The sequence below is a fragment of the Macrotis lagotis genome, chromosome 2 (assembly GCF_037893015.1).
Source record: "Macrotis lagotis isolate mMagLag1 chromosome 2, bilby.v1.9.chrom.fasta, whole genome shotgun sequence".
In the NCBI taxonomy this organism is placed as follows: Eukaryota; Metazoa; Chordata; class Mammalia; order Peramelemorphia; family Peramelidae; genus Macrotis; species Macrotis lagotis.
The window spans coordinates 76,212,926-76,225,391 of record NC_133659.1 but is presented as its reverse complement, the minus strand read 5'-3'; the positions used below and the strand labels follow the sequence as shown (position 1 = coordinate 76,225,391).

At 37.4% G+C, this 12,466-nt stretch overlaps 1 protein-coding gene across 3 annotated transcripts in view; it reads right to left on the bottom strand.

Moving 5' to 3' along the window:
* The window catches only part of CACNA1E (calcium voltage-gated channel subunit alpha1 E), a 596,540-nt gene that overhangs the window by 362,013 nt on the left and 222,061 nt on the right, over window positions 1-12,466 (bottom strand). For 2 of the 3 annotated variants that reach the window (XM_074222182.1, XM_074222184.1), the window contains exons 1-2: window positions 7,402-8,485; window positions 6,158-6,297 (exon numbers count right to left, since the gene is read on the bottom strand). In XM_074222182.1, coding sequence (XP_074078283.1) covers window positions 6,158-6,297; window positions 7,402-7,542 — 281 coding nt within the window. In that variant the 5' untranslated portion in view covers window positions 7,543-8,485. Of the gene's footprint in view, window positions 1-6,157; window positions 6,298-7,401; window positions 8,486-12,466 lie in introns of those variants that run through there. The other variant, XM_074222185.1, reaches the window with a different exon arrangement.

Here is a 12,466-nt window from a genome sequence, read left to right as displayed (position 1 = left end):
AGTCAAATGATATAATATTTGTAGCATGTTTTGTGAACCTAAAGTGTTATACAAATATTAGTTCTTTTATTTTAACATTTGTTGTTTTTAATGTTTTCCTTTAGAATACTATATTTCTATTCTTTTCAAATTATCCCTTGAGATGTCTTGAAAATTGATTTCTCAGTGCTTTTAAAAATGGCATAACTGCCTATAGAAACTGCTTCTGTATGCATTTAGTCCTTTCCAGTCACCCTCATGTATTTCACCTTAACTGTCATTGTTACTTTCTCACATAGTTCATCAGGTACTGGGGTGGTGGTTCAAATGTTATGGTTAAGATATTACAAAGATTTGCAAATGAAAATAGATCACTTTTAAAGACCCTATAGATCTTTTACAGTTTACTTCAATTTGTTTTGCTCCTAATTCAATCTACAAAGATTCTGGAATGATTTGTCTAAGCTCAGTATTACATCAACTCTGAAAACTTGTTTTTTGATCTTTGTCTTATAATGTTTTTTGACATAATATTACTTGTGGCCTTCTGTTCTCCCCCAGTAATATTTTATATTACAGGAAAGGTATAAAATAAACATCACAATTAAAAAACTGAGGAATGGAGCCAGTGTCTTTATTTTTATACATACCCCATTTTTCAGTCCACAGCTTGTTTAAACTGATCATGATGGTCTTACTTAATTGCAAGCAATAACATCCTCTCACAGTCATCCTTTTTTTCTAATTTGATATTTACTTTAACCTTTGCTCTAACCAGTTAGTATTCTAACTACACCCAGGCAGCTAATTCTGAAACAAATGCTACATCTGAAACTGGTCACTTCCTGTCTCCTAAAAGACAGTTAATCTTATTTTAATGATAACATTCAATGTTTGCCATGCCAAGACCTTTCAACTTTTATTCTTAGAGTTGTATAGCTATGTGAGACTCATAAATAGCCTTCAAGTCTTTGGATTCTTTCAATAGATCATGGATCATCTCCTCCAACATTTTATTTGTCATTCTCTTTTGTGGTGAGGTCACAAAGCATCAGATTAATTTCTCTAGGCTTTCACTTGATGCATTGGCTCCAGCTAGCTTCCTGATGGTCTGTGTTCAACATAAAAGGTAAGATGACAAAGCATGTCATGAAATGATGTTTCTCACTCCCTTTGGGTATACAAGAAAACCAATTCCACAAAGTTTGTTTCACTGAGAGAACCTCTCTATCCTTCTATTTCACTGAAACTTTTCTGTACCTTCTGTTATCTTCCAGAGTGGCTACATCATATTTGACAATAATATGTGAATTAATTTAGTACTTAGACAAAGATTGTACATTCAATATCGGCAGTTAAATTACTATTTGTAGATGGTCTAAAATTTGTGTGATCCTTAATGTCCTTTGTCTGACACGCTGTTACCATCACTATAGATGCAAAAAGAAGGAACATGGGACTGACAGTCATTAAAAAATATTGACTATTTCATGGGTCACCCTGGTACTTAAAAATTCATTACCTATTGGTCAAGCTTCTACTTATGTACTCAACTACACTCAGCTACTAAGGCAGCTAGGTGGCACAATGCACAGTGCACCAGGACTGGAGTCCGAATGACCTGAGTTCAAATCTGTCCTCAGACACTTAATAACTGTGTGAACATGGACAAGTCACTTACTCCTGTTTGGCTCAGTTTCCTCATCTCTAAAATGAGCTAGAGAAGGACATGACAAATCATTTCAATCTCTACGTCAAGAAAATCCCAAATGGGGTTATGAAGAGTCAGATATGCCTGAAAAAAGTCTGAACAACATACAGATAATTTATTCTTAGGTTATAAATATTATTATTGTTGTAGCAGAAATTGCTAGGTCCTTACTCAAATTTCATCTTCAGATAATTGATCGGGGCTTGAACTCCTCTGGCATAGGCTAGGGTCTCTTCCACATAACAATGAGATTTTGAAGGAAGACCTTTGTGGAAGATAATCATTAGTTTGGGTTAAGATATTTCAAAGATTTACAAATATTATAATAGTGTGAAAAAAATTGTGTCACCTACAATTAGAAAAAGTCAATAACAAGGAATGGGGAGTTTCTAAGTGACTGTTTCTTACACTGAAGCAGGTGTCAGTCACCTTGGGATACCTTTCTCCTTCCTTTTCCTTTTCTGTCACTCAATGAGCAGTGACTTGTACCACCTCGGCCTCTTGGGCAGTATCATGTTCTAGCACTTGTCCTGCCTCCTGTTCACAGGAGGAAAATGTCAAGTGACACCTGGAGACCAGGTGGGACCTAACAACTGTCAACAAGAACAGCCACAATGTGCATCGGGGAAAATAGAAGGGAAAAACAACAAAAAAGATTCAGAGATATCAAGTATTTTCATGACTCAGAGACCTTCAGATTACAAGGGTCATGGAATTTTCTTTTTGTGATTAAGAGAGGAAAAAGAACTAGCATTAAGGGAGATAAGGATAATACTTTATTATAGCAAATAGTGCTTTAAGTTAAATTACTTTCACATTCATTATGTCATATATGTAAATAAATACATATATGTGCATTTTTAGATGAAGAAAATAAACAAGCTCCAAAAGGTAACTTGATTCATTCAAAATCATATTGGTATTATATGAAAGCAACAATATTGAACCTGAGGCCAATTATTCTAACTCCAAATTTTTCATTCTTTTTATTATACTGAGTTTCAGGGGAAAAGCCAAGTTCGAGAACTTAGATAAGGAGTATTAGAAGGAGAATAATCCTATCCTGATGATTTTTACTATGAACTTACAAAGAACAGGCTCATCCCAACAGCCTCTCTATAATCAAAAGTTACAGTTTAGGAGAAAGAAAATAGAATCACCAATAGATTCATCAAAGTCCCCAATACCTTTCCTAATACACACTTACATCTATGAATATATGCTTGGATATGAAGAGCCTCCCTGCATTATTAGTCACACACACACACACACACACACACACACACACACACACACACACACCCCTCTAGAATATCATAGAATTATAAGGGGCCTTGGAAGCTGTCTTGTCTAACCTTCCACTCACTGAGAAATCCCTTTGAGATAGATACTGATAGATGCCATTCAGCCTCTGCTTAAATGCCTCCAGTCAAAGACAATTTGTTCACTAGATTCTGGGCCTGTCTATTTCACTGCTGGACAGCTCTACTAGAAAAAAATAAAATTAAAAATAATTTTAAGAAAGAAAGTTTTTCCTGACTATTGAGGAAATCCATCTTTTTGGGTCTTGAACTCACTGATTTTAGAAGGGCCTGTGGAAAAAATATAGATTTACTCCTCTTTTGAATGTGACCACATGTTTACAGAAGGAAGACATTTTAAAGCTAAAATCACTGAATCCAATCTTTTCTTTTTTTTTAAGATATTTCCCTATCTTTCCCAGGCTGGAAGTACTGTAGTTTCTTATAGCCTCATCCAATTCTCCTTGGCATGGAAATTTAAACCTGCTCCAGTCATGACCTCCTGATCCTAGGGTTTCAAACTTAGTAAAGATACACAATTGACTTTAACACTTGTAGTTAAGAACTCCTGCATTCAGGAATTCACTAGCCTCCGCCTTCCATTGGCCACTACCCTCCATCCCCTCTTTTTGTAAGGAAGTGAAAGCCTTAAAAGTCTCTCTGGCACAAAAACTACTTTGTATTTAATTACTTTGTCTTTATTTTCATTCAATTGATTTATATTTGTTCAGTATATACTTATGTATGCACCTGTCTCTCCCACTGGATTGGAAACTCTTGAGAACAGGTACTGTTTCCTTTTTTGTGAATTCCCAAAAGTTATAGCAACAGCATAAACACATAATAAATTCTCAATAATTAGTTAATCATATTACCTAAAGTCACACAGCTTCCACATGGCAACACTGAAAATTAAACCAGGACCCTTGACTAAAAATTCAACATTCTTTTCATTTTACCAAAACAGACTCATATTAAGAGACTTATTGTGTCTTCCCCAAGTCTTCTATCTGTGTAACTAGGTAGTACATTGGATAGGGGGCAAGGATTGGAGTCAAGAAGACTCCTGAATTCAAATCTGGTCTCCGATACTTACTAGCTGTGTGATGCTGGGCAAGTCACTTAAACCTGTATGTCTCAGTTTCCTTATCTATAAAATGAGTGGAGAAGGAAATGTCAAACCATTCCAATATCTCTGCCAAGAGAACCCCAAATGGAGTCATAAAGAATCAGACACAATGAAAAAGCAACTGAACAAAAAGTCTCCTATTCTTAGGGCTACCATATCCTTGCCTTTCAATTGATTCTCATATTAGCATCATTATCATAACCATCATTTATGTAAATCACTTACAGTTTGCAAAGCACTTTAAAAGATCTCATTTTGTACTTATGCAACATTCCTAGAAGGCTGGCCATCTTTGTTTTACAGAAGAGGAAATTGAGACAGACAGAAGTTAATTGATTTTACCAGGATCACACAACTAATAAGCACTTGAGACTGAATTTAAACACAGGTCTTCCTGATTCCTGGTCCAAGACTCAAATCACTGTGGCTCCTGGCGTAGTACATTTTATTTTACTATCTTTACTTTTCTTACAAAAGGTTCAAAAGACTTGCACATATGACTTTCATACAGATCTGCTATCTCATCAAAGTTTTCATTAGGATAATATGTACTTAAAATTTTTTAAACATTCAAAATGTTGCCCAAGTTTAAAGCAATTAATAAAATAGATATCTTCCAGAAACGCATTCCAAATCAGTTTTTTAAGTTAGCAAAAATTCAAATGTAATAGGTTAATTTAAAAAAATAAAAATAATTAACACAATGTTTTGAAAGTTTGTTGCACAAGCATATTTTTATAAAGTTAATTATACCAAATCATTGCCTACCAGCTTCCATTCTTATATTTCCATATCATAAACCCTTTTACTTTTTTATTTGTACAAATTAATTCTATGTGTTCCTTTAGTAAAAATGAATTTCAAATCTATATGCTATATCGATTTCAACTCTATAAGCACAGTACTTGATAAGTCCACTCCCTTTCTGGATTTTACTTATCTCTATCTCTCAGGTCATTTTCTTTAGAGACAATTTTATTCTATTTCCAATCACCCTACTCTTGTCTACTGGACTCAATGATCTAATCAATCCCATTTCAGTTTTTTTTGGTAGTGTTGCCATCTCCTTATCTTTTGCTGCAGATGACTGATTCTCTATATTTTGACTCTTCTATCCTTTCCCTCCTTTCCAAGTATCAATCCCTCTCAAGAAATCTTTCAAGATAAATAGAATGCCAAAGATTCCCACTCTTATCTTTCTTCATCCAATTTTACAATAGTACTCTGCATTGATATAGGTTCAACTTCCAAGAAGGACCAATGTCTTTGTTGTAGAGCAAATCAATTCTATAACACAATTACTACCACAACATTCAAAAGGTCATGGTTATATCTCCCAAACACCATATATCCCACACAAATCCCTAGATACAAACAGCTTCATTTCTCCTCTAATGCCTCTTGGCACAACGAAAGTCATCTATGAAGAGGTAGAGGATGCCAAGTGAATCTCCCCGAATCTAGGAGAATCTGCTGAATCTTGTTAGGGAGAACAGACAGACCCATATCAAATGACAACATTTTTTTTCAAAATCTCAGAAGAAGCACAACATGCATGTTCTTCCAGCCTCACTTTGAAAACCCATTGCCCACCATCTGGGTTTCAGACATAGAAGAGATTTCATTTGTCATCTAGTTCAATGTTCACCTGGTAAGAATTCCAACTACAATACATCCATTATTTGAAGATCTCCCATGAGGGTAGGAGGGGAGATCCCCTACCTCCTGAAACAAGCCCTTTAGGGATAGTACTAATTTTGGGGAGGGAGGGGAATGGAGGGAGAGGAAGGGTTTCTTCCATCAAGGTAGATTGACCTACTTGCAATTTCCATCCAGAGTTTATTGTTTTGCCTTTTGAGAACAATTAGATCAAATCTAATTAGAATAAGTCATTTCAGGGAGAATGATGGGTCATTTCCCCTCCAGCCACATTTGAGCTTCAAATCTGGGTGGTGTTTTGCATCTTTCTTCTTTACTCTCTACCTACTTTTTTCAAGGTCCATAAAAAAGAAATGAAAAAAAAAAGAAAAAACTTACCCACTGAGAACCACGATGAAGTCCATGACATTCCAGCCATTGCGGAGATATGAGCCCTTGTGGAAGATAAACCCCAGGGCCACAATTTTAATTCCAGCTTCAAAGCAAAAAATCCCAATGAAATATGGTTCTGTCTTCTCCTGCAGGGTAAAAAGCAAATATAGGGGTAACAGGAAAGGATTTCTTAGCCAACAGCACAACAGAGAAAACTTTGGCTGTTCCCTTTGCCCCCATACTATTAATGGTCTTTCAGGGGAGACCAAAGAAATGCCCTTTTATGACATCCACATAGAAGACTTTGAATCATTTATGTTTGTGGATTAGAAGGTAGGACACACGAGGAGGGGAAGGAGTCCTTCACATTTTTTTTTGTGACTACAAAAGGAAGACATCTAGGAACCAGCTTCAGCAACCCAGATTCTGGTAATATGCTAAATACATACATCTATGTGAGTAAGACAGAGTTAAGCCTGTCTAGCAATGTATGAATGAGCTATATGGGACTGATGGGAGCTTACTTGTAGCTAGGTTTCTAAAATAATAAAAAAAAAAGCATTTGCTTTTCTATCCTTCTGCATATAAAGAGCAGTTATTTTGTTCAGGAAGTGGGATTAAAAGGACTGTGAGCCCATGAAACTCATTATAAAGTTCTAAGACATAAAACTAAAACAATGGATTTTTCATATTTTTAGACTTCCAACAGCAACTTGTTTTCATCAAAGAGATCAATATAATTGAAAATAGATTTACCACTCTGATCAGGAGCTAAATCATTTTAGAAAAGTATAAATGTGCATTTATGGGAATACTATGAAAATTAGCATGTTCATATTTAATATAATCTTACTCCTCTCAATTCCAGCCTACTTCTCTCCTTTTTGACCTACTCATTCTTTTCATCCACATTTCAAATGTCCCCCAAAAGAAAGTTAGAAAAAGTTCATAATACTCCCATCATTTCCCTGTGTCTGGCTACCCACAGACTATGTGAAGCATATTGCTGGCCTTAAAAATTAGATAATAAACCACTTCAATAGCTTTCTGGGATTAAGAATAAAAAGATCCATATTTCAGTTCACTAGTGACTGTCAATGGGGTTGTCAGAGACTTTTTTCTTCCTGGAAAAAGAGAACTATAGGGGGATGAGTGAAGGACAGAAATAAAGGAAAGTAGGAGGGACAGAGCAAGCTTGAGAAGGAAAGGATTAGGGAAAGAAGAAAAAGTGAGACAGAAAAATCACTTACCAATCTTCTGGACATAGGAGTCTTGTCATCCTCTGGAAGATGTTGCTCCAATGCCAAGACGATGCAGTTGGCAATGATTGTGGCCAGAATCATATACTCAAATGGAGTGGAAAGGAAAAAGTTAAGGACCAAAGCCACCATGGGGAGGGAAGCAACTTCTAAGCCAGCCTTGCAGATTCATGCATGAACTTCATCAACCCCCCAATATACATGCATATATAATATCCATATATAGGATATTCTAAAAGTCTTGATTCCCTTTTAAACTTTAAATTTAAAATTTAAAACAACACTAAAACTTTTGGGAAACCCTGTATATGTATATACATATGCATGTGTTTGTTTACAGTGTCCCAAAAGTATAGGTATATCCATAAGTGTATTGCATGAATACATGTATATAATCTATATCTAAAAGGTGTTCTAAAAGTATTGCATGCATAAGTATATGTATATGAAAACAGATAGATAGATATGTGTGTGGGGGGGTTCCAAAAGGTATATGTGCATCCATATGTGTAAGTATGTAGACATATAAATTGTAAACATATATCTATGTACACATTTAAGGTATCCCAAATTTTTTTCATTTTTTTGGTAGCATAAAACTTCACCAAGTGAAGTTTGTATGTATGCACATATATACAATATTTATTAATTGTATGGGTATGCATACAAGTATAATTTAGAGTGAAAGACTTAAAGATAATACAGGTCTCAGAAGTGATATAATTTTCCTTTTACAGATGAGGAACCAAATTCCCAGAAAATTTAAGTTATTTCTTCATTATTATATGGGATGTAAGTAGCAGGCACGATCTGAACCTAGGTTCTCTTTGTTTAGTTCCAAACTCTTTCCTTTGCAGCATTTTGCCTCAGATATTCTATAGAGAAGAAACACATAACCAGCACAATGCTGAGCCCACAGCAAGTTACCAATAGATACTGGTTAAATTGTATGAACTAAAAAGGGGGGGTGTAGAAAAGGAAAGAATGAAATTCAGAAGAATGTGGAGGGAGGAAATTCTGCTCAGGGTCTCTCAGTCTCAGCAAATCATCAATCACTAAACAAAGCAAAGATTGAACAAGCATTCACAGTTGGGGTTTTGAGAACAAATCAGTTCCATTTTCCACCTCTGGGTAGCATACTGAAAATTCCCTCCTTTTGTAATCCCCCCTCCCAACTAAGAAAGGAAAGGACTCAGACATAATCAACAATTCAACCAATTTAGGTTCCATTTCATCACAGCATCCACATTTTAAAAAAATTAAAAAGTCAAGAGGCAGATAAATTTTCTCTTTCTTGATCACATCTTGCACCCTGTACCCCCAATTCATATGACAAGTGGTATAGAGCTGCCACCTGAATCAATCTAGGGAATGGATCACTCAGATGATGCCAGGTCAACAAATTTAGTACCTCCACCAATTGACAAAATAAAGTGAATGGATAATGAAGCTAAGCTTTATTGTATTTCACTTTTCCCCCTTTAAAGATGAAGACAGGTGAGGGGGCTCGCTTTGTCTTTTCTGAAAAACAAGGTTATGACTCAGGTGCCAACAATCTGATTCTTGCAGAATATTTTTGCTAAGAGCTCAGGGGGAGGCTGTAGGGGGCATATTAAACAGAGAAAATGAGGGAAGCACATGCTCCCTGAGTCAAGTCATTTTTGTACATTTGAGATTTCTACTGGAACCATTGTTATGACAAATAGAACTAATAGTTGCCATCGGTCTTGCAGAACAACCCTGAGTTCTGGCTTGACTCTGAAATCCAGAAAAGAAGGAGGCTGCAATTGTTGGCTAGACAAGAAAGAAGGGAGAAACGATAGGTCTTCAGCCCTCTCCTGGACACCAGGAACTTCTCTACTCAGGTTCTATGGTGTTTAGCTTGAGCTCCCACAATTCTCCCTAAAATTTGGAATCTAGATGAAATCAACATAAAATGTACTGCATGGGGAGTCTTCAAAAGGAACAGAAGTCATAAAAATGCAGCTTGGTGGAAAGAGAGTGCGATATACCTCCATACATAGGTGTATATCTTTGGCTAAGTTTAAACCTAAATTGTTGCTGCAGCTGTTGTATTTCTGCTGTTGTTGCTGCTGCTGCCGGTGGTATTGTTGTTGTCTTAAATCAACTGCAACAGCCACCTTCTTCTGTCCCACTGGCTTCTTTCCCAAGTATTAGTGGAGATTCCCCAAAACACAAGCTCCAAATGGTTAACTCACTCATCACAGCTCTTGTGTTAAATCATTGAATCTAAAAGGTTCAATGTTTTCCCAAAAGACATCCGATCCATTTTCGTGCTTCTGCATTGTACTGTGCATGGATAGGAACTTGCTTCCAACCTCTAGGGGACAGTCATTCCAGACAGCATTCCTGGTCACTCCTTCCTTTCCTCTGAATGGCCATACCGGATAGAAATGAAGGGCTAAGAATGCAGGCAGGAGACACAGCAGCAAGGATGATTCAGACCCCTCCCACATGCTTCTTCCATCCAATCTAGCCCTCCTGGAGACCAGTGATTAGAGCTACTCTACACCGTATTGATTCTAGTCCAAGACCCTGACCTAATTTATAATAATAATAAACTTGTCTGTAATTTTCCAGGTCATCACTATTGGGCTTGGATGCTTTCTGGGGAGGGCTGAGGAAGAGACATGGTTTCAGAGTTGTCTATAAGACTTTCCTACAAAATTGAAGCCAGATTGCTAGATAAGGCAGGTTGATTGAGGTCTGAAAGGGCTGAAAAATAAACTTGGATAAGTGAGGTCCTCATCTCCCAGAGCAGGCTATGCCAACATATAGCAAAGTACCTTGCACATAGTTGGCTTTTAATAAATATCTGTCTAATTGAATTGAAATAACACTGGACTTGGAGTCAAAAGCCCAATTCTGTCATGAGCTATGTGACTTAGAGCAAGCTATTTCATCACTCTGAGACTCAGTTTCCTCTTCTGTAAAATCAAGGGAATGAATGATTGCTTAAGAAACTAAATTTCTTATGGACGGGGTGTGTGATGATTAGATCATATACTATCTGTTATATGAAGGAAGAGGAAAGAGGTTGGAAGTCAATATTCATAGGCAGTGGCATCCATTGAAGCAAAAGGAAGAAAAGAGGGTAACTTTAGGAAACGGGCCACAAACAGATCCCAGGACAAGGATTTTCATTTACAGACAGCTTGAAATGCATTAGAGGTATGGGCTGAGTCACTTGAGCTAACTGTTTTCATTTTCTTTTTTTTCTTCTCTTTCTCTTCCCCCTTTCTCCCCCCTGTGGTCAGCCTCTTCCCATTGCTTATCCCCAGAGGACCAGAACAAAACAATGGTAAAGGGATCAAACCAGCCTGGGAAGTTCATACTTTGCCATAAGGACTGAGATAGTAGGGCAGTTGAGTTTCTACTTTGTCATTTAAGTCAAAACCCTCTCTGGCTCTAACTGGCCTGGTTATGGACTAAGGCTCTATTTGGGTGCAGTTGGACTTTCTTTTCTCCCTTGCAAATCTGCAAGCAATTAAACACAGGCATAACAGTTAATGCCTCCCTGGTGCTGATGCTGCAGACAAGGCAGATTCCCTAGGTAGCAGATTCATTTGCTTAAATGGTAATTGCAAGACTGCCTGGCAGCCTTGTTGGATACAGAGTCCTTGCCAACTCTTGTCTCTGGTTATATCTTGCCATAGCTCCCTGACAGCTCCACCAGCACCTTGCTCATGCTCCCCTGTTTTCCCAGCCAAATAATTATGTATATTGCTCCCTACTCAGATCTCTAAACTTGATTAGTCCAGAATGTTAAAACCTCAGGCAAAAGTCCCAAAGACCAGATTAGAGACTGGTTCAACGATGGAGAGTGGAACTGTTGGCTAACCTGGACTGGGCCCATGGAGGCACAGAAAGCTGAACCTGATATCCCAGGTGCTGAAGCATCAGACTTTCTATGAGTGGGCCTGGTGCCTAGGGACAGAAAGAGCCAATTTTCTGGTCTATGTCCTGCTCACTGGCTCCATTCCACAGACAAGGAGATTCTAGGCGTAATTTCAGTTTTGCTAAGAAGTCCCAGAATATTAAAATATCCTCCCCATCTTGTTTCTTCCAGTTGATCCCTTTGATTTAAGAGTTTGATTCCTGCATAGAGTAAACATACACCTGGGAGAGAGATCCCTGTTAGCTGTATTTGTTGCATCCTTATCCCTGATTAAAAAGTCCGAGTACAGTTTTTAAAAGAAAGGATGGATACAAGTGAAATATATGGAAGAGGGGAAAAGAATAAAGTAAAGAAGGCTGCTGGGAGTGGATCAAGAGAAGAAGGGGGAAAAATCACAATTTTGCAATTATCTCTTCCCTCCTTTCCTAAATGCCTTTCTTCTATCTTCTCTTCCCTATACTCCTATCTTTAATGAATCAACATATATTTACTAATCATCTACTATGTGTCAGTCTTCGTGGTAGGCATTAAGAGAACAAAGAAAAAAGAAAAAGAACCTCTGTTCTCATAGAGCTTATAATCTAGCAGGGGACATGAAGAGTGACATTGGAGATACCACCTCCCACAGTATAACTCCAAGGATTTCTCAGCATTGATCCTGCACAGTGCTGGAGCTGCAGAGCAGGGCTTCAGTCAATCATCAATAATTCATTCAAGTTCAGGTCTCCTTCTTACCTCAGAGGGTCCAAAGGGAACATTTGTTGGACAAGGATGCAAAACCAGGGAAACCCAATCTGTAGTAAATCTTCTCCTTCCATAAGGAACAGCATGTATCATATGTGTCCAAATGAGATAATACTCAAAGGCTAAAAGATCATGGACCTGTTACCCACAGTCCTGAAACAGATAGTAGTCCACCATAGAGGGTACCTTTTTCCCTTCTATTCTCTTTATTCTTGCTAGGTGCCTAATTATATAAACTTTCCTGGCAGTAACTCCAAATGCCCCATTACTCCTGTCTCCTTGTGAGACTGGTAATGAGGACCTGTGTCACTCAGACTCCCCTTCCCGTCTAGCGGATTCAAGAGAATCATTAGGGAAATGATAAAAATAGGATCACTTATTGATTTATCTCTT